At 38.0% G+C, this 23,223-nt stretch overlaps 1 protein-coding gene across 5 annotated transcripts in view; it reads right to left on the bottom strand.

Annotated features, from left to right (window-relative positions):
• Window positions 1-23,223, bottom strand: part of Atp13a3 (ATPase 13A3) — a 74,780-nt gene that overhangs the window by 7,434 nt on the left and 44,123 nt on the right. For 4 of the 5 annotated variants that reach the window (XM_027412900.2, XM_027412899.2, XM_027412903.2 and 1 more), the window contains 16 exons: window positions 22,999-23,016; window positions 22,749-22,902; window positions 22,534-22,654; window positions 19,197-19,321; window positions 18,341-18,516; window positions 17,357-17,479; window positions 17,196-17,275; window positions 16,151-16,193; window positions 15,951-16,060; window positions 15,137-15,233; window positions 14,566-14,638; window positions 11,491-11,659; window positions 9,744-9,931; window positions 7,161-7,249; window positions 2,931-3,011; window positions 1,804-1,893 (listed from right to left, as the gene is read on the bottom strand). In XM_027412900.2, coding sequence (XP_027268701.1) covers window positions 1,804-1,893; window positions 2,931-3,011; window positions 7,161-7,249; window positions 9,744-9,931; window positions 11,491-11,659; window positions 14,566-14,638; window positions 15,137-15,233; window positions 15,951-16,060; window positions 16,151-16,193; window positions 17,196-17,275; window positions 17,357-17,479; window positions 18,341-18,516; window positions 19,197-19,321; window positions 22,534-22,654; window positions 22,749-22,902; window positions 22,999-23,016 — 1,737 coding nt within the window. The remainder of the gene's footprint in view (window positions 1-1,803; window positions 1,894-2,930; window positions 3,012-7,160; window positions 7,250-9,743; window positions 9,932-11,490; window positions 11,660-14,565; window positions 14,639-15,136; window positions 15,234-15,950; window positions 16,061-16,150; window positions 16,194-17,195; window positions 17,276-17,356; window positions 17,480-18,340; window positions 18,517-19,196; window positions 19,322-22,533; window positions 22,655-22,748; window positions 22,903-22,998; window positions 23,017-23,223) is intronic. The other variant, XM_027412904.2, reaches the window with a different exon arrangement.

Below are 23,223 nucleotides of genomic sequence, written 5' to 3'. Positions count from 1 at the left end.
GGTCAATCTGCAGGACATACTGAGTTTATGTACGAATGGACTATCCCCGTTATCTTTATTCTCTCCCAGTAGACTCTCATAGGTTCAACTTCTCATGAAATAAAAACTTTTAAAAAATTAAGAACCAATATTTAGGATTTTTAAAAGACACAGTAATAACACACACACACACACACACACACACACACACACACACACACACAAAAACAAACAAACAAACAAACAAACAAACAAAAAAAACCCTCTCTTTAGAACATGGCTACACTTCCTATTTAGACCAGGTCAGAGATCTCTTTGGAGAAGGTAAAAATTTGTATGTTTCCCTGTGCCTTTCCAAGTGTGAGCTGAGCCAGTCTGACCTTCTGAAATAATGCAATGATAGTGAAGTCACAAAAACAAACAAAAATCAAACCAGCTATGTCATTATCACAGGGGAGATGCAACTTAAGAACCTGAGCCCCACAGTTCTTTCTGGTCTTACCCACTACTAGTGACAACAAACATCACATTGCTTTCAAGAAAAAGAAACTAGAGTTAACTTCAGACTCATGCTGTCATTGCATGCCATCATTATTCTACCACACAACACAGAACACAAAGTGGCACTCTATACCTTATAGATTTAGCAAGCCTGGCATCAAACCTGTATTTCAGGCCTGCTTAATTACCAACACAAAACTCAAGCTATCATTTAGATAAAAGGTGATAAAGAGTTAATGGTTAAAATTAGGAATGCCAGCCAATCCTTGAACACATATAAGCCAAGCATGCTATAAAGAGCAATGGCTAACGTTTCAGAACACATTCTTTGAACGGTCTATGATCTGATCCTTCTACCTCCACCTCTCAAGCGCTGGGACTTAAACTCCTGACAAGGTGAGGTGTTAAATGTTAAAGTTCTCATGGGGCTCTGATTCACTTAGGTTTAACCTGTACATTCTATCAAGAGCTCTACTATAACATCCTCACACTAGGCTTATTCACTGGCTTTTCTTTCCTTTTGCCAGAGGCTATTTCACTGCCTTTAAAAGCCCTCACCACTGCTTATACAGAAATGAGCAAATAATTTACTCAATGAGAAGCAATAGTCAGGGAAAGCCAAAGTCTACATTACATTAATGCACAGCAACTGTCAAAACAAAAACACAGAAATAAATCTGCAAAAAGTGTCTCGATTCTGATCCAAGAAAAAACAAAACACTTCTTTATGACTGTGATTTACCTTCTAATAGGACCAGTGAAAATTAAATACAGAAAATATAAAGCTGTCAGAAATTAAAGAGTTAATTCTCAGTCAGGTGGTAGCTGCACATGTCTTTAACCCTAGCACTCATGAGGCAGAGGCAGGCAGATCTCTGTGAGTCCAAGGACAGCCTGGTCTACAAAGTGATTCCAGGATGGTCAGGGACACTGAGAAACCCTTCTGGGGGACAGGGTAAGGTAGACAGACTGAGACACTCACAGGCACGCACATATACACATACAGAGGACTGGAATGCAAAAGACTTATGAAAAGAGTAATTCTCACCTTTGAGGGTAATAAGACAGACAGACTGAGACACTCACAGGCACACATACAAAGGACTGTAATGGAAAAGACTTCTATGAAATCCCCAAAGTACTATGAAGCCGGTATTAAGTGCTTGCCATGAGTTTTCTAGGGCTTCTTACCAAAAAAGAAAAAAGAAATGCCAGGTACAACAAAGGTGGCTGAAGCTGCACACACAGAGTAACAAAACAAAGTACACAAGTGGGAAAGCCAATATGTACGTGAAGAATCAACAGTAACTGCTCAATTCCAACCTGTGGTGGCTGTGTGGTGGTGAAACGATACTCTCCTTGTTTGTCTCGATTGAACACAACTTTCCAAAGGACCGTGTCAAGGAAGAAGCTCTGAGAGATAGTCCAGTGAGTTAAGAATTAAAAATGCCAGGTCATTCCTTTTCAACATGCACATTTGATAACATTCACACAATGCTACATCATTAATATAAACAATATGATTTGCTTTTCATATGGCAAACCTCTGTAAGTACTACAAAATGATAAATAACTCATAACAAATACAAATCATAAAAATTCTTGATAAAATAAGACTCAATATTCTGCAAATTGGGTTCTGATCCCCCAGTGCTTTCCTAAATTAACAATATTGATGATTCATAGTCTTTTTCTTATTTTCACTTAAAATCCAATATTAATTCTATCTGCATATCTATACAAACATTTCATCAGCATCCTCTACAAATAATTCTCTAGATTAAACAAGAATAAAAAAGTAACATCTGAAAGATGAACTACACAGTAGGAGAAAGAATGCTTATAAAAGCCTTAGTGTGCTTTGTAGGACTCCTGAATAGAAATACACATTCTATGGAGCAGCTTAAATGATCCAAATATCCATGTTCCCACCATATCTCAATTTTAATGCAAGCCATCTTTTCTTGGGATAGCTGAATTTCAGCATAATTTCTCAATCTGAAATCATCACTAAAATAAACACATACAAGCCCTCAGACATCACAACTTATCTGCTGTCTTAATCTGTTTCTTTCACTAGCACTGAGAACTTAATGGCTCCTTTCAAAGAAATTAACACAAAGGCAATCTTAATGAGAGAGGCTATTTTCTTTCTTAAGTAGTACACTCTTTCTATTAGGGAATACAGATGGTGGTTCCATGAGCTGTCTGGATACCTACTTCTCTTTCTAATCACCACTCATTTTTGCTATCTCACCATAGCCTCCTATAATTCATGAATGCAACTCCATCAAACCTTCTGATAGAACTAAAGAAAGATCTGATCACTAAGCTAAAAGAATTTGCCTAAAATGAGAGTGTGGGCTTCTGTATAATATTATTACCTGTTCTCCTCACCACTACTACCACCACCTTTAAATCACCCAAGAATCCCAAAACTGAGTGCTTACCTCGACCGTGATAGACACGAAGGCATTGATAAGAACAATGATAAGCATATGTATACGCCACTGGTATGGTACATACACAATCTAGAAGACAAAAAAATTTTAATTAGTCTTAATTGATATTATACCATCACATCATGGTATCTGAAGTCAGGCATGGTAGTACATGCCTGTAATCCCAGTAGCTGGGAGGTAAAGGAAGATCAGGTGTTCAGGCAACCCTCAGCTACCTAGTAGTTCAAAGTCAGACTGTAACACCTGAGACCTTGTCTCAAAACAAACAAACAAACAAACAAACAAAAAACCTTCTGAGTTTACTGAAATCCTATTACAATAGTACTTATATACACACTTTATCCATTGACTTTCAATCAATATCATAAAGCATACACCTTTTCATACAACAAAACTCTATCTCATAATTTAAAGTGACTGAACTCAACATTAAATCTTAAGAGACTCAAAAGTCCATGCTCTAATCTACAATTTTACAAATGTTTAACAAGTATTTTTAAAATAAAAATCTGCCTTTCAAAAATAAGGTAGAGAGGTTGGGGCAATGGCTCAGTAGTTAGGAGCATGTGCTTCCAAAGGCTCTAACTTTGGTTCCTAGCATCCAGATCTACAACTACCTGTTAACTCCAGCTCCAGGGGATTCAATGCCCTCATCTGGCCTCTGCAGGGACTGCAATCAGCATGTACATTCCTCCAGACACACAGGCAAATGAAGTGGATACAAACTTAATGTTGGTCAAATCTCAAGTTGATTTCCCCCTATTTAAATCTCCAAACAGCTAGAACCATACCCATATGCCACCATATCCAACTAAACTCTGATTGCTCTCCATGACCCAAAACATCTTTTAAGTTATCAGAGTATCTAAGATACTATTCTAAGAGGCCAAGAAGTGAACTGAGCTAATGTACTTCATATCAACACACTACTAGTACACTAGGTTTGAGATGGGGAGACTGCAAGAGATACTAGAAGGCCAAAACAGACTGGGGCCAATGAACCTGAATTAAAGATAGAAGAATTTTCAGAATAGGAAACTCAAATAATGGCAAAAACAAAGCAAACAACCCATAAAACAAAACAAAACAAACAAACAAACAAAAACATTCAAAAATAAATAAATATAAGGTGGTACCAAGAAGAGAAGCAATGGAAAGAGATACATTTAGCTTTAAGCCCCGGGTTCTAGATACTGTGTGCGTGTGCGTGTCTCTCTGTGTGTACACACTTATGTGCACACAGGAGACCAAAGGATGTCACTTTCCTGTTCTATCACTCTTCAATAGATGCCCCTGGTGCTGGGATTAGAAGCACACATAACCATATCCAATGTTTTATGTGGGTTCTGGGATTTGAACTTGGGTCCAGCAAACACTCTTACCTCCTGAACAAATCCAACCCCAAAGTGAGCTTTTTAAAATGCTCAATTTGGGCAACTACTACCACTTCAGATTTGGGTCTACAGCTCAGAAGTGACAGCTAAACTCAGGGAACGGATTTAACAGTCTTTAACTTACTGATGCCAACTGCAGGCAAGGGAGATCATCTGAGTACTGAGAGAAAAGAGGGACACGACCAGACCCACAAAGGAGGATCCAGAATAAGGATCACAGAGGATGGGGGGAAGGGTGCCAGGAAAAAGCCAGAAAGGAAGAAAGCACCACAATATAAGGGGAAGATGTCTAAAAAAACTGACCAGGTTACGAAGTACTTCGAGAACTAAGGAAAGGCCCAGGAAAAAAAACTTCAAAGGCTCACACACATTGCATGCAACTAATAAGGTGGTATATGGCCTTGGTCAGAGCAGTTTCAGTAGATCAGCCATGCTTGGCGGCAGAGTGTGTGGCGGTGAGCAGAATACAAAACTCAGTGAAACACATGAACACATTCATACTGTGCTCTTCAAAGTTCAATAATGCAGTTTTTATGAAAACACTCAAGATAAAGTTTGCTATGGTATGGGTAAGGTTACTCATGTCGAAATGTGATTCCCAATGGGTCTTTGAGTGACTGGTTTACAGGGATTAATGTACTTTCTGCTAAGGCAGTTTAGTTATTCCAAGAGCAGCTTGTTCAAAAGTGAACTGGGCTTCCCTGGCTCTTTATTACTATACTTCCTATTATGTGACCTCTTCCCATACATGCCAATTGGACTTTCCACCTTATGACCTTGACAGGAGAAATGGAAGACTTCACTAAAAGCTGAACGGATACTGACTGGTACAGTGCTCTCAGACCTTCAGCCCAAAAGACCAAAATAAAACCCCCTCTTCTTGTTATAAACCATCTATCTGTCTTCAAGTGTTTTGTTATGGCAAAGAACACTGAAGGGACAAGTGATAAGCTCAGTGGCAAAGAATACTAACAGTGGCTCACAAATGCCTGTAACACCAGTTCCAAGAGGTCAGTGGCATCCTTTCCTGGCTTACAACCTTCTACAGTCATGATCGCTTACTATCTATAGGCCCTAAGAGTACCTCAACTTTCCTCTCTGATTCTTTTTTCAAAGCTGAACTCATACTTATCCTTATCCTCACCCACACTACTTTCCTCCCCACCCTAACCTCACTAACTAAAATCCCAGGATGTTAATATCCATATTATCAGTGGTAGTTCATTCTCCAACAGACTCTCAAACTAAAGGAGCCACGACTATTAAATGGCTGGTTACCACATCCATAGAGATGATGCCCAGCAGCTGTAATTACTATTCTCTTCAGGGAAGGAGTAACAGAGCCCACCACCAGGAACTGCTTTCTGAACTGACCCTCAACTTTACCATATCCAAGTCTCACTTGAACACAATAAGCACTCCAACAGAAAGAATACATCTTACTAAAAAAAAAAAAAAGAAGAAGAAGAAAAATTCCTAGCAATAAAATAATTCTTTATATGAGAACTCCAAAGATGTAGCATAAGAAACTGGAAAAAAGACAACTTTTCCAAAAATCACTAACCCTACAGTAATAGCATCTGGTAAGAACGAATTCTATGAAACCCCTGGCAGAGAACACAAAAAGGTAAGTGTATGTGAAGAAATCAAAGAAAATAAGCTACTGAATGAGAACATAAGCAACTGAATGAAACATAGAAGGCAACACAAGGCTTTGAAGAGGAATTCCACAGATGGAAATACTAAGCAAAAACTAATCTGTAATGCGGGAAATGGAAACAAGTCAAATAAACTCCCTGTAAAGTTTCACCAACTGAATGGATCAAGGAGAGGAGAGAAAGTGGAGGAACTAGAACAAACCAACATAGACAAAGATGAATAACAAAGCTACCAGTGAGGACTAAAAAATGTGTGACATTCTGTAAATTTCTTTATGTTCACAAAAGATGCCAACCCAGGTTCAGAAGGCATATAGGACCAGACAGATAATGCCAGAAAAGGAGCTCATTGGTCACAGCATGATTAAAATAATGAACGGGGAAAAAGCAGCAGGGGAAAAACACCAAGTCACATATCAAGGCAGGTTCATAAGAAGAACAGTATGTCATTCAACTGAAAATTTAAGAGTCAGAAGGCTTGGAATGATGTCTTTCAAGTTCTGAAAGATAATTGCCAACCCAGAAAACTATACCCAGCAAAGCTGTCGGTTATAACTGAAAGAAAATTAAAAGCTCTCCATGACAAATACAGACTAAAAGAATTTATGAGCCAGGTGTTGGTGGTGCACGCCTTTAATCCCAGCACTCGGGAGGTAGAGGCAGGCAGATGTCTGAGACCAGCCTGGTCTACAAGAGCTAGTTCTAGGACAGCCAAAAAGAAAAGAAAAAAGAAAAAAGAAAAAAAAAAAAAAGAACTTATGATCACTAAGCCAGCTCTATAGAAGATACTTTAAGGAATTTTTCGTATTGAAGAGAACCATCCATCCATGAGGCCACAGGATAAAATAAACCACGTAATGATTGGAATATGTGTTACATTTGTTTATGCTGTGGAATATTTAATGGTTCAAAGATGTGTTGTACTCTTTTATGTTGCATTTGTTTAACTCTGTAAAGCTGTGTTACTTTGCCTGCCTAAAACACCTGATTGGTCTAATAAAGAGCAGAATGGGAAAGAAGCCATACAAGGAAAATTAAATGAGGTAGTTTAATCTTTCTTCAGCATCAAACATCAGAAGTATCAATTGGCTTTTTACATTCCACATAGTACAATGTCACTTTCTATCAACCATAACACAAGTAATAATTGAAGTGCTAAGCCTTACCTCAAGAACCTGGTCAACAGAGGCAACTGGATGCAACATGATGAATAATATGAAAACATACAAAATAATCACAGATATAACAAAAAAATCTGGAAAGGAAAGTAAACAATTAAATTAGGCATTTCCTTTAAATTAAAAAGTGTCAAACACCAAGAAGCATACAATTACTTCAAGATTTGGTTTAAATACCTCTACTTACATTGATGAAATATCAAAAGCATATGCTGTTATTCCCTACAAGATAAGACATTCTGCAACCCCATCGAAGATTCATTAGAGACAGCTAAAGCTTCAACCTTAAATGTATGTCAGATAATGATAACACACATTTTAATCCCAATACTCCAGATACAGATGCTGAGTTCCTGATCAAGTAATTCCCCTGCCCCAATTCCACACTTATAAATGGAAATACAATATTCTACTGCACAAGTACAACACATTAGTTATCTGAAAGTTATTGTGGTAGGTAAAGAAAGTGCTGGTTGGAACCACACAAATACAAACAGATAAAATGGAGAGAAAAGGAGGGAACTAAAAGAAGCAATCCCGGGCAGGTATGATGGCACAGACCTGGAAAACGGAGGTAGGAAGACTGAGTTTGAGGTCAGCCTGGCCTGAAAGATGAGATCTACCTCAGGAGAATAGTGAATCAGAATGGATGGATTGATGGATGAAGTTTCAATTCAATAAAGCATCACCCATATTACTTTCCAAATCTTACGTAATTTTAATAATTACGTTCCTGATAAATATATTCCTCAGTTAAGAAACTTGTTATATTTACCTAAACATGTTTTTCAATAGTTGCCAAGCCACCACCAGATCTAACTTCTAAAACTGTGCCAAAATTCCCATGAGAGGGAAAAAAGTTATCTTCACTAGCCTGGAGATAAAGCTATTATGGGCTGGGTGATTCTTGGCAGTTGAGCACTTGCTGCTCTTCCAGAAGATACAAGTTCTTTTCCCAACACGCACATTTGCATGTAACGCCAGCTCCAGAGAATCTAATGCCCTTTTCTGGCCTCTGAGGACTGCATACAGGTACATGGAAATAACAGAAACAGAAACACTCATATATAAAAATAAGTCGTATTTTTCAAAAAAGGTAGATGTTGCATGGCTATATGTAAGCACACAAATTTTTTAAAAAATCACTTGAGACTTCAACAATAGAAAATAAAGCATTCAATTGAGAGAAGTAGGAATGTCAAGTAGCTTACTGGGTTTCTGGGTCCTCTTAGGATTGTCAGTAAGTGGGCATTTAGCAACTCTGTCAGAGGATGTTACATGTTGCTGATGATTGGGGGGGGGGGAGGAGAAATCCTCGGAGGCTGCAAAGTGGTTAAGTTAAAACTGAGTTAAAGCCAAAACACTTTGCTTAAAATGAGGATACTTAAAATGTAAAATAAAGAGCAAGCCATGGAACATTCCTGTAATCTCAGTACTTAGGAGGTGGGTTGGGAAGACCTAAAATTCAAGGATGACCTTGAACTTCTAGATAATGAGTACCAGGACAGCCTGGGCTACAGACCCCGTTAGAAACAAACAAAATGTAAAATAGTCTGGTGGCATATGTCTACAATCCCAAGATTTAGGAGACTGGAACAGGACCACCACCAGTTCAAGGACAAAATGCCTAGAGCTACCTTAGATTGGACAGTAAGACACTGTCTCAATGTTCTCTAAAGGAAAAATGATATGTAAAACCAAGTAATCATGTCCCAGCTTACTGTAACATAAATCTTTTTGACAGAAAAGGATTTCCTGCCTATTGCCTCTAGATTCTCAAAATAGTATAGAAAGCAATAAGGTGATTAAAAATTAGGAATTCAGCTAGGCAGTAGTGGCACATGCCTTTAATCCCAGCACTTGGGAGGCAGAGGCAGGCGGATCTCAGGCTGGTGTACAAACTGAGTTTCAGGATGGCCAGGACTGTTATGTTACATAGAGAAACCCTGTCTTGAAAAAACAAAAGTAATTCCAGAGACACTGACCACAACAGTATGAGTAGAGAAACAGGCAGCTGGTAGTGTGTAGAATATCCTAAAGGAAAGCATACTTACTGTCTCCCAGAAAGCATCCTTCAGGTTCCTGCCTCCAAGTCTAATACCCTGTACTCCCTCCCTCCCTCCCTGAAAAGGGCCCAAAGTAACAGGATAAGAAAACCAGTTGTCGGGGCTGGAGAGATGGCTCAGGGGTTAAGAGCACTGACTGTTCTTCCAGAGGTCCTGAGTTCAATTCCCAGCAACCACATGGGGGCTCACAACCATCTGCAATGTGATATGGTGCCCTCTTCTGGCACACACTGCATACATGATAGATAAATAAATAAATAAATCTTAAAAAAAAAAAAAAGCAAGAAAACCAGTTGTCATTTTAATTTTTAAACTTGGGAGTGGGAATGTTCGAGATAGTGAGAACAAGACAGTAAACATTCAAAGCACAAAGACATATTCTCGATCTATGAAGGTTTTAACAGTTAAAATTCTTCATTTAATTGTTTTTTTTTTTTTTTATTTTAATTTCATTTTTGAGACAGGGTCGGGCTGTAGCTAAGTAGGATCATCATGTCATACTTACAATTCTTGTAGCAAGGCTGCCTGAATGGCTTTCCTTTTGAAAAGGCAACTGCCACTGTGAGGTACTGAAAACTGGAGATAAAAAACACTGTGGTATTTTCATAATTTTGTATTTCACATGTATCGAGTTCAGTTCCGTTGTACAAATGTGATGAGTTCCAACAAGCGCTTCTTGTTGTATTACAAACACTGGAACACACAAAGATCCTATTAGGAACACAGCAGCATTTCCCCAAGAGGCCAGTGTTATTTTAGATGCCTTAAATCACTACAATACAAAGGAGAAGATGCTATTGATGGCAAAAGAAGCAACAGCAGCAACAGAGTGAAGGCAGAAAAAATTTCAGATTATCATCATTTCAATTAATTAAGATTATAATCAACCGGGACTGGAGAGATGGCTCAGAGGTTAAGAGTGCTGACTGCTCTTCCAGAGGTCCTGAGTTCAATTCCCAGCAACCACATGGTGGTTCACAACCATCCGTTATGAGATCTGGTGCCCTCTTCTGGTGTGCAGATATACTTGGAAGCAGAATGTTGTATACATAATAAATAAATAAAATCTTTAAAAAAGACTATAATCAACCATTTTTTTTTAATTTTTTGGAATTTTAGCACAGTGACTGTAAACAGGTCACAGGTCTATCCTTAGTGCTACCACTTTTTATCACTGCCCCCATGATAACTGGGGTACAGTATCTTATTTAATAGATTTGATACCACTTCTTCACCTGGGATTCATACTTCTCTGGAGTTATGCCGCAAGGACTAAATAGAAAGAGTTGTGCTGATGCCTGGTCGTGCACTGCCACCAAGACAATCTTCAGTGTTTCTAGTTATGACTTACCCTCCTGTGTACTGTCAGGCATACACAATTAGTAATGTTACTTCAACTAATGCAGCTAAAATGTTAAGCCTCTGTAAGTGGATTCTGGAAAGATTCAAGACAATTTTGCCCTTTCCTTTTCATGGGCATGCCTATCTACTTAAAAGAAAACAGTAAAATTTGTAATTTTCTTAAAATTTTAATGGAAACCTCAATAAAGAAAATTATTCATTTATTAAGTCATCATAGTTTGTGAACAGTAAAGCACTTTATAAATAAACAACTAATATTCTTTTCAGAAATTTAAAAATAAATACAGTGTTTCTTCAACTTGGGGTAGCAAAGCTGTAAGCATGACACTATGCCAATTCTCTCATTTTACAGATAAGCAAGTCTCAAAGGCAAATTAATCTAAGGTCACATCTAGGTAATGAGAAGAACTTTCTTTGCCTGTACATTTTCTGCTATGGTCTTAGTATGGCCCCCTCTAAAGTCTATACTCAAATTTAATCCCCACTGAGACACTAAAAGTAGAGAATGAGTGATTAGGGCTTTGCCCCTGTGAGTAGATTAATTCTTTCATGCAATTAACAGATAAATGAAGCATATCAGAATAGGTCTGTTATGAAACCCAGTTTAAGTAGGTCTCTCATTGTGTGATGTCTGGTACTGCCTAGGAAACAAGACCAAAAAGATAGCATATATAATTTCTCAGCCAGAATATAAAATAAATAACCTGGGTCTGTGGTACTGATTAACAGAACATTAAGATAGTCTCTCTTAAAGATAGACGTTACCATGATAGAAAAAGAAATAAAGTATTTGGGTGTTTAAAGCAAGCTGCATGCAAGTCCTATGCACATTTCAAGACTCATCTTTTTATATTCATCTCACACAAATTTTTAGTGATTAAGCAACTTACTCTGAATATGGATCGCACACTTTATACTGCTTGACCCAGAAAAAACCCAGCGACTGAAATCCAACACTGATGATAATCTGAGACAAGACGGAGAAGAGGAGTGCCCCGGATATAAGGCCCGAAGGTGGTCTCTGTGCCACAAGTTCTTTCCAGGCAGGATTTAAGCTCACTATATTTGAAAGAACAAAAACTTTTTGTCTAAATTCCCCACTAAGAAAGACATAATAAAATACACTTGGAAATAAAATTCTGATTTTGCCTATTATTTAATAAGAAAGGTTTCTAAACACACTGAAGTCAGATGTCATACACATATAATCTATACAAGAAAAAAATTTATGCTTATTTCAAAATGCTTCCAATAAGTTTTACTTTTCTGTTGAAATTCATGGGAAATACTATTACCAGTAAAAATAATAGTAACTGTAATCCCAGCATGAAGATGAGGCAGGATGATCACAAGTGCAAGGCCTGTCTGGGATACACAAGCAAACTATGTTTTATCATGTTGTGTCATAACAAAAAAATGCAAAAGGAAAACCCAATTAGATGTTTTCTCTTTAAAGAAATTACTAGTCACATTTGAAGCAATATGAATAGAACAGTAACAAATTAGTTCAACTGGTAACACATGGGCTTTACCACTTTCTCTTCTATTACAATCAGTGTATCTGGTTTTATGTCGAGGTCATTGATCCACTTGGACTTGAGATTTCTGCAGGGAGATATTTATTTGCATTCTTTTACATGCAGACATCCAGTTTAACCAGCACCGTTGGTTGAAGATGCTTTCTTTATTGTAGTCTGTGTTTCTGGCTTCTTTAGCAAAAAGAAGGTGTTCATAGTTGTGTGGACCTACATCTGAGTCTTTGATTGAATTCCATTAATCAGCATGTCTGCTTTTATGCAAATTCCATGCAGTTTTTATTACTATAGCTCTGTAGTGCAGCTTGCAATCAGGGATGGTGATATCTCAAGCAATTCCTTTTTATTCAGGATTGTTTTGGCTATCCTGGGTTTTTGTTTTTCCATAGGAAGTTAAGAACTAACCTTTCAAAGTGTGTAAAGAACTGTGTTGGCATTTTGATAGAGACTGAGTTGAATCTATATACCACTCTTGGGCATATGCCCAAAGGATGTTCCATACTACCACAAGGAGACTTGATGACTATGTTCCTTGTGGCTTTATTCACAATAGTCAGAAACTGGAAACAACCTATATGTCCCTCAACTGAATAAAGAGAATGGAGTATATATATATATTTACATAATGGAGTATTACTCAGAGGTTAAAAAAAAAAAAAAAGACAAAAAATTTGAAGGCAAATGGATGGAACTTAAAAAATCCTGAATGAGGTAACCCAGACCCAGAAAGACAAATACAGTGTGTATTCACTTGTAAGTGGATATTAGCTGTTAAGTAAATGATAATCAAAGCTATAATCCAAAGACTCAGAGAGGTTAGGTAAATAGGGATACAGGAGGAAAGAAACATGGATCTCCCTAGAAGGGAGTAATGGAACAGAAACGGGAAGGTGGGGAGGGGAAACGGAGGGAGAGGGAGAGAGTGCTTGGCAGGCAGAGACAGCTGGAATTGTAAAGCATTTGAAGGGTGTTGTGAAAACCTAGTCAGTGGAAATTTCCTGAAATATATGAGAGTGAACCTAGTGAGAACTCCTAGTAATGGAGGATATGAAGTCTGAACTTTGGTAGCCAGGCAAGACTGTTACATTCAGTTGAGTTGTTGGCCGAGGAGGTCCTGGAGATCCCTAAACAACCTAGGCTGATGCTCTCTGAAAACTGATAGCAGAGCCCCATTGCTGAGGACAACTTCCATTCAGATCACTGAACACTGAGAGGTTGAGCTGGTGTAGGCTTGGAGCCTTCCCCCTTATGTTCTAGTCTCTGACACAAGAAGGTACTCTGGACACCAAACAGCTACAAATCTCCCTACTTAAAATATGTCTTGCCTGCAGGATGTGCTGGGGCAATGGTTGTGCAGAGCATGTGGGGGTGGCCAACCAATGGCTGGTCCAACTTAAGGCCCAACCCACAAGAGGGAACCCATGTCCAACACTACTTGGATAGCTAGAAACCCAGAGACCTAGGGTAGGATCAAACAGGATTGGTCTTTAAAAAAAAATTATGAAATGTTTCCTAATGACATTCTGTTATACTCTAGACTGGTACCTTATCCTGTCATCATCACAGAGGCTCCCTCAGAAAGCAGATGGGAGTGGGTGCAGAGACCCATAGTCACACATTTTACAGAGAGTCAGTCTAAACTGGAGGTTTCTCCCCTTAGAGATGGGAAACCCCATGTAAAAGGGGGAGGAAAGACTGTGGGATGGAGGACACTAGGACAACATGGCCACCAAATCAACTAAGCAGGGTTTCATATGGGCTCACAGAGACTAAAACAGAGCACAGGGCATGCATGGGTCTACACCAGGTCCTCTACATATGCTATGGCTGTTAGCTTGTGGAATTCCTAAGAGGTGGAATTTTTTTTTGCCTGCTCTTGAGAATCTTTTCCTCCTACTGGGTTGCCTTGTCTGATTCTTGTTTGGCGGTCATCTTTTGGAAGCCTGCTCTTTTCTGAAAAGGAAATGGAGGGGGGGACAGGAGGAGAGGGGAAGTAGGGGGGGTAGCAGTGGAGAGAGGGGAAACTATGTTTGGGATGTCTTGTATGAGAGAAGATAATGGCATCAAGGATCAAATCCATATAATGTCTGACAAAGGATCCTCTCCTGATTTACTGAGCAAGAAGGGGAAGGTGAGCAGTTAGTAATTTTTTTTTTTTGTCCCTATGGTGTAAATAAATCCATCTCAAGGTTTAAAAAAAGAAGAAAAAAAAAGACAAAAACTTAATAAAATTTATGAGCCAGGATTATAATTCACTTCCAGCCTAGAGAACAGATTGAGCAAAATATAAATAGCCAGTAATAAAACATATGTGGGAATACTGGAGTAGGATAAGCTACTTACAATAGCTGATACAAATTTACCAAAATTTAATAAATAATTTAAAATTTTCATATGCTTTGAAATCAATAAAATTGGCAAAATACTTACTTGTAAATACCACTACCAAAATGATTGCCAGATCAATGAAGAGAAACTGAAAGTCTCCCAGGTTACTCAAGATCTACAAAAGCAATTGTGAAAGTTTAAGAATGTCTTCATAGCACTGTTGCCAGGCTATAGTCCTGTATTTCCCAAGAATGGCACCTTCAAAATGACACCTGAACCTGCTTAAAAACTGAAATATATTTGCTTTTGAAATTAATCAATAATACCATCACTTGCATGACATTTGACTGAATGTTAGCATAAAAGGTCTGACTTTAAAATCTGACAAACTCAACATGAAATCCTATCCAAAACAAGCAAAGCCAATCTGTATTACAGACTAAAAAGAATAAATCAGCATTTCTCTGCCACAAAGTTGTAGCCATGGGTGCAGGCTTTAAGGAACATGCATCCCAAATTAATGGCACTGCTATTCAACTTAATTATTTCAAGGTAATTTTATACAAACTATATAAATTTCATTTTTAATCAATGTATTTAAAATTGAGAACATATACCCAGTATCTTTGGTGCCTGACCATTAGGAACATGTCTGGGTGATGTTGGTACTCACAGAATACAGAAGAGTAACACTGAAGTATTGTATGATGCTGTATAATGCCATAAATTTAAACACACAGAATGATGTCATTAAAGCAGCACGGCCTTCCCTGTGAACAGAAATGTTGGCATGTGATCAACGGCACCTTAAGCTTGTCCTTCAGAATACAATTCCATCATGACAGATGAACATCAACATTCATATCTACAACAAAGTTCTTTGATATCAAAAAATTATGTCAACACAAAAGCATCAATCTGTTACTAGTGAGTTACAGGTAAAATTCACTGCTGAACATTAAAACAAGTTCATATTGCTCTTTATGACAATTTATCCTATTATATTTTAAGCAATCTAGAACAAAACTACAAAACTTTGATCCAGGAATACTAGCTTTTACATCTATACTCAAAGTCACTGGGGAGTCTGAGACTGGAAGATGGAACAAGTTCAAGGCCACCCGGGCCACAAAGTAGGTGCATGCATGGTGGGGGGTGGGAGCTGGAGACATGGTTTAGCAGGTGGGAGCATTGGCTTTTCCAGAGGATCTGGCATTCAAAGCACCCACATGGCATCTAAAAACTATCCATAACTCTAGTTCTGGGATTCAGATGTTCTTTTCTGGTCTCCTTGGAGATCAGGAACACATGTGGTACACATACTTACATACAGGTCAAAACACATACATGTTTTATTTTTATTAAGGTCTCTTTGAAAAGAGAGGGGGGGGGAGGAAGAAAGGAAGGAAGGAAGGAAGGAAGGAAGGAAGGAAGGAAGGAAGGAAGGAAGGAAGGATGGATGGAGGGAAGATTCCAATTTCTATTACCTGATGAGGTTTGGCACGCAGGAAATACTAGGTGTTTTAGAAGTAAAAGGAGATGCCACGGAAGCTTCAAGCTCAGACAAGGAAATACCACCATGTGCCCTCTTCAAAGCCTAATTGTTTCAAGAAATCTGATTAAATTTAGTGAATATAACTCAGGCTAAAGAACAAACTACAAAATAAATCACAAAAACTTTACTTACACCACAATCATTTGCACCGTCACCGCACATCCCAACAAAGTAACTAAGAAAAAAATAAGTTTAAGATTTTATTACAATTCACATATAAAGTAGTGGATTCTCTAGCAGTCACAGGGAGCTAACAGCTCAATGAGTTTTCATACTAGGTGACCACAGACAGGACATTCTACTGACACACACCAGGCTGAGACAGGAATGAGAGGAGTAACTTATCTCTGTCTATACATAGACAGATGATTTCCTTATGTGGAACACAAGGCTTCAGACTGTATACTTTTGAACACACTTGTGTTATGAGTAAAGATTTCTCCCTAGAAACTTCAAGGGTTTCTAGGATTCCAGAGCCATGAACCAAGAACATTTCTGTGAATCTATAAACCCAGAACTTGGGAGGATGATCAAGAGTTCAAGGCTAGCTAAGGCACTGTACTCAAAATGAACAAACAAAAAACCCAAAATCAAATTATAGTCTCTTCTTTCAATATACACACACACATATCCATACAAGTAGCCCTAACTAGTCTGAGTAGGCTGAAAAAGGAAGGAAGAAGTGGGAGGAGGGATGGGGGATGAGGGATGGGAAGTGGGCTTGTTTATAACAAACTATATGCAGGCACACAAATTTCAATGAAAAGAACACTAAATCAATGACTCCTGTGTAGGTATGACCTTAAGAAAGGATTGCGGATATTTTACTTCAGCTAGATAAACATGCAGGAGACCTTGTTTTAAAAACAAAGTTCTTACCTAACTTACAGGTAACAATTCTTCACACATGCACACAGAGATGCATGCATGCACATTAACTTTAAATATTCCTCATCTGTTATAAAAGGTGTTTTGGATTTTTTGGATTTTTCCGTATTTTGGATTGTTTGCTTAAATTCTACTGTGACTTCAGATTTTGAAGTATTTCAGATTTCTGGTGTTTGGATTAATGATGCTCAACTTATACATAAGAAATATTAGTACTCTGAATTGAAAATGAAATTATAATCTGTGAGAGAAAAAACCCAACAAATCATAAAAATCCATGAATACTTACTCTACATTCTGCAATGCTTCTATCAATTGTGTCTTCTGATCTGGTGCCATTCGGGCAAACACGGTGCCATGTAACATCAACTAGAAGATATTCACATTTTTTTTAAAAAAATGCTATTCATAGTTAGCTCATAAAAATATCCTTAAATACATAGTACTTACCTTAGGAACAAGATCTTGAAAATGTTCCAGTATCACTGAAAATGACTTTCCATTCATTGCAAAATGATAGGGAGTAGACTGAAAATCCTCTAAGCTATCATGGCCAAATTTAATTGGAATAGCCTGCACATGAGACAATCAGAACAATATTCAGGCAGCCATACCAAGAAATATAGTTCTATGTTCAATATATTTATTCCAAGATTAAATTATTTCACATTATACATGTCACTAAAATCTTAGCATTTGCAGGGGGTGGGTGAGGGTGGATGTGTACATCTCTAGTCAAAATGCTCGGGAGGTAGAGGCAAGCCTTCTCTGAATTCAAGGCCAGCCTGATCTACACAGCAAGTTGCAGGACAGCCAGGGCTGGCTACATAGAGAAATCCTGTCTCAAAAACAGTACAAAACCCAACCAACCAACCAACCAAAACAAACCTTACCATTTATTCAAAAAGGAAAAATTAATATTAATATTAAGGTTATTTATTTGAAAAAAAGAAAAAGAAAAATTAAGACCAATACCAGAGCTGGCAGTGCACCTATAAACCTGACGCTAGAGAGGTGAAAGCAAGATCTGCTTTTCTCGGGGTTTCTCTGTGAAGCTCTGGCTGTCCTGGAATGCACTCTGTAGATGAGGCCTACCTCAGAGATCTACCTGCCTCTGCTGGAATTAAGAGTATGTCAGCACCCTAGAACTTCATTTTTAGGGACTGCCTGCATCATTTACTGCTGATTACAGTTAAAACTGGGTATTTGGGATTCTTATACTTTGAAGGTGCGATTCTCAGTTTTGACTAAATATCAAATTTAAACAGATTCTTATGCTAATGAATGAGAATTTCTGGAGTGGTAGTCCTCACTTCTATTTTCACTTAGACATTTTGTTAATATTAGGTTTTTCTGTACCATCTTTGTTGTTGTTGTTGTTTTTTCCAGACTAAATTCAAATGAACAAACTAAAAAAGACAATATAAATATTACCTCTGAGTCAATTGCTGATGATTCATTACACTGTGTCAGGGAGTCTGCATAATGCCAAATGATCTTGGCAACTTTCCCATCCTTTGGAGGTAATGCTTCAGCAATAATAACTTTATCCTGAGGTAGAATCATTCCACAGTCTCTGGCTACAGAGACAGCCGTCAACATGTTGTCACCTAATTTTCCAAAATATTTGAAATACATTAAGGTTGAAAGGGAAACAGAGATGTATGGAACAATACTAAGTATCTACTACAATGCCTATGGCTGGCAGAACAGAATGAGGATAAAGAGGCCCAAAGATGAGCCATCTGGAAAAGGTGCTCTGCTGCCAAACCTGATAACCAGTGTGAGTCTCAGCTCTCACATGGAAGGAGAATGGACTTCTGTAAGCTATTCTACTGACTTCCACACATACATATACATAATACAGAAAGGCAGTATAATTTTAAAAATTCTAATCTAATTCTAACAAACACGTGGTAGTTATTATCAATGCATATGTCTGCACTAGAAATTGTAAACAATCCCTAAAATGAACAAGGCATGCACTTATTCCTCAGCAATTTTATATTACAAGAAACATATACAGATTACACAGGGTGATGTATGACATGTGGTACAGGAAACAGAACAAACAGGAATAGATTTAAAATGTTTCTTTCAGTTTCTCCTTCACTACTGTACTGTATTTTCAATAAACAGATTTTGTTAGAAATCAAAGGGAGAATTATATTTTATTATCTTGGGAAATTATTGAGTTGAAATAGGACAATACATGGTAGAGCCCCTAAATATACTTTTATAACCATCCTTCAATAATATCACACAACTTGAGCTGCACGGTCACACTCACCTGTGACCATGACAGTTCGAATGTTGGCTTTATGCAAATCTTCAAGTACTGCAGGGGTTTCCTGCTTTAATTTGTTCTGCATTATAATCAATCCCATAAAATCCATGTTGTTTTCAATGGCATCTCTGAAGACAAAGAATACACAATGGTTTAGTTTGGACAAAAGACTGACAGTGAAATCCAAAATATCTGAATCTAAACTATCTTTAAGTTATAAAGTAAAACACTAACATGCTGAATGAAGCACACGTACCAGTTCACTATCTCAAAAAATCATTTCCAAACAATGTTTTAATATGTTGAAATAAAAATTAACCTCACATGAAATACAAAGATCATCTTCATAAACATTAATCAGTTCTGGCACAAAGTATACTCATATTTTATCCAAAAGTGTAAAAGCACAAATCTGTGTCCCTTGTGAAATACAGCCTATTTAAATGCTAAGGGTGGAGAACACACCAGGAGCTATTCCAGAAGCACATTAGATACACCTGTAATGGATGCATTAGGTCTACAAAATGTCTATAAAACACAAGCCTTTATCTTAGCAAATATAAAAATAACCATTAGTAGTATCAATGAGATTTACTTAGTGCACAGATGGATATCACTATTCTAAAAGATACAAGAGTTACCAGAATGCTACTCCTTTAGTAAGTGAGTATCTGCTATGCACCTGCAAAATTCAAGTCCCTAGGTCAACGATAGACATTTCTGTAATAGATGTTTATAAAAACATTCTTTCAGCACTATCATGGTGACAAACTCTGTTCAATGACAGTTATGATTGTGCCTCGACTACTAAGTCTCAAACTATGATAACTGGGAAAGAAAGCCTTAAGTTACCAACTAAAACTTAACATGTGAAATCATTAAGTGATTAATTGACAAAGGGGATCGGGTATAGCTCAGCCAGGAAAGTACTTGCCATGAAAGCATGAAGATCTGATCTGGATCCCAGTATACATGTGAAAAGGCAGGCTTGGTAGTACACACCTGTAATCCTAGTGCTGGGAAAGCAGAGACAGGAGGACCCCTGAAGCTTGCTAGCCAGTTAGTACTGGTGAACTGGTGAGTTCCAGGGTTAGTGAGACACTGTGTCTCAAAGATCAAAGTGGAAAGCAATAGAGGAAAATGCCTACCATTGACCTCTGGCCTACAAACAGAGACCCAAGCACACATACAAAATGGGTAAATTCAACTATAAAGACACCCGGGTATTTATTTATCTATGCAATCCAAACCATCTTTTAAATAATTCATTCATAACAAATGATAAAAGACACTGCAGAGTAAGGGGGGTGGTCTTGAGATCTGATTGTGTTCAAAACACAGTTGAAACAATGTGAAATTACTAGGTAAGTAGCACTGACTAGTTTCTTATTGGGCTCTCAATTCAGGGTTCAGCTGATTTCCTAACTTAAGAACTTAAGAAGCCTGGCTTTGTTGGTGAATGCCTTTAATCCCAGCACTTGGGAGACAGAGGCAGGCGGATCTCTGTGAGTTTGAGGCCAGCCTGGTCTTCAAATAGAGTTCTAGGACAGTTTCCAAAACCACAGAGAAACCCTGTCTGGAAAAATAAAAATCCTAAGAATGCCAAATGTGGTGGATATCTTACACTCTAATGATCTGCACAATTCTCAAATGTAATAATAGATTGGTTACTATGAGGCAAAACACAGAGATGGTCTAAAGGAAGAGAACAGACAAATTTAACAGGGAGGGATAGGTACTCTGATCAAAAGAAACATCTATTCAAGGAAAGCTCTCTGAATATGACAGACTTAAGAACTATAGGAGACTGAACAATTAGTCTTTAAGGGGGACAATGGCAAAAGGTGACATTAGAATGAAAGACAATACTACTGTGTCCTTTTGTGGGAATTAGGACATCCCCATGATTTCAGTGTACTTGTGTAACATTTTACTAGGTTTTTGTATGTATGTGTTTTGTCTGCATAAATGAATGAAATGTGCCTGGTGCCCACAGAAGTTAGATGAAGATGTTGGATCCCCTGGTACTGGGGTGGTACCACATAGCTGCTAGAAACCAAACCCAGGTCCTCTGAAAATGCAGCCAGTGCTTTTAACTTCTGAGCCACATCTCCAGACCCCTTGCTCTGTTTTTGTTTGTTCGTGTTATGTTCAGATCATCTCTCCATAATAGGCAGAAGTATCAGGACAAACTATATTCCATTCTGCTTATAAAACACAGCCTGAAATATTAAAAGCACTGCCCGTAAAGGCCAAGTCCATTATCAGCTATAGCAACAGAAACAGAGGATGTGATGGCTGGTAACAGCTGTCAGGCAACCTGACAAATAACCAAGGATCAACTGCACAGAAGACTCTGAGCAAGCCTATGGAGGGGGGTTATTTTGTTGATTACGCTGAGGTGGGAAGACCCACCCACTGTATGTGGTACCATTCTTGACTAGGATCCTGGATTGCAGATATGGAGAGAAACAGACAAGCAGCAGCACATACACACTTCTGTTTCCCAACTGTAACTCAACTAGATGCTTCAAGCTTCTGCTGCCTTGACAGCCCTGACCCACCATAATGACTGTACCTTGAACTGTGAGCTTAAAGAAACCTTCTTCCTTAAATTGCTTTTGTCAGAGGACTTTATCATAGCCACAGGAACTAAGTCAAATATAAAACCATATTTATACAGAAAAGGAAAAGATGTCAGTAATATCAAAGGATAGAGAGTAGAGAAAGAACAAAAGGTGTGACTCATCATAATCACTAGACAAATTTGTATTTGGTCCCCACTGGGTGGTTTTAGGGAAAATAAACAGTAGAATCATTTATTGCTCCTAGAACATGCCTAGCACACAGTAAAAAACTGGTTAACAGGTGGAGTACATAGCACCACTTTTGAAAGGGGGCCCAAGTTCAGTTCCCAGCAAATTCATTTCATTAAGTACCTCACAAATGCCTGAAACTCTAGCTCATGGGGCTCAACTCAACTCACTTCTGGCTTCCATGGACACTACAACCACATGCACAAATACATACAAATACATACTTAAAAATCAAAAACAGGATCTGATAATGATTTCACAAACTAAAAGTACTTCCAGACAAAACAATGATAAACACAGCAAAAAAAAAAAAAAAAGAGTGGGGAGTGGTAGCACACAAGCAATACAGAATGAAGGGGGGGGGAGAGACACACCAAAGTTGTATCTCCAACACAGAAACAAAGCTACAATACACACATTCCATACATTCAACCTTTAATAAATATCTAACTGCATGCCATCACATGACTTATAGGGAATATAAGTCATGTTATGGGAACTATAGGAAAGCTATTCAGCCTTACCTACTAATATGCTGTACTTTATGCCATGTCAGTTTTGACTCCAATTTTCGGTGTGCAAGAGCAATTACACGGAAGCCTTGTTTGGTATAATCTTCTAAAACTTTCTCAAAATCAACTGGAACTTTTAAAAATAAGAGGAAATTTAATTTTAGAATTGCTACTGTTAAGTTCATATAAACATCAGAGTTTTACCCAGAGCCTAGTTATTTCCTTACCTGTTTCAGGTTTACAAAGACTGGCAATGACCTCAGGGGCTCCTTTCATGTAGGCATCCATTTTCTTGTCGCCTAGTACCCTTGCAACCACACTCATCCGTTGTAAAGCAGAAGAAAATGGGAACTGTCGAACAATTCCTATCTCATAAATAGCCTATTTAATTTCAAAAAACGCACAAAGGATTTATTATTCTTTAAGAATAAAAGCAAATAAAAGTACTTATCTAAGAAGAAAGCATTCTTCACTTACTGGAAGTTCAAACAGCTCCTAAAAACAAGAGAATGAAGTACAGATTAATATATACCAGCTGGAAGAAAAAGAACACAAAATACATTTATATACAAAAGCAGAGCAAGGGGTCTGGAGATGTGGCTCAGAAGTTAAAAGCACTGGCTGCATTTTCAGAGGACCTGGGTTTGGTTTCTAGCAGCTATGTGGTACCACCCCAGGACCAGGGGATCCAACATCTTCATC

This window comes from Cricetulus griseus, chromosome 4 (assembly GCF_003668045.3).
Source record: "Cricetulus griseus strain 17A/GY chromosome 4, alternate assembly CriGri-PICRH-1.0, whole genome shotgun sequence".
NCBI classification, from domain to species: Eukaryota; Metazoa; Chordata; class Mammalia; order Rodentia; family Cricetidae; genus Cricetulus; species Cricetulus griseus.
The sequence above is the reverse complement of the archived record's forward strand: the minus strand, read 5'-3'. Positions and strand labels throughout refer to the sequence as shown.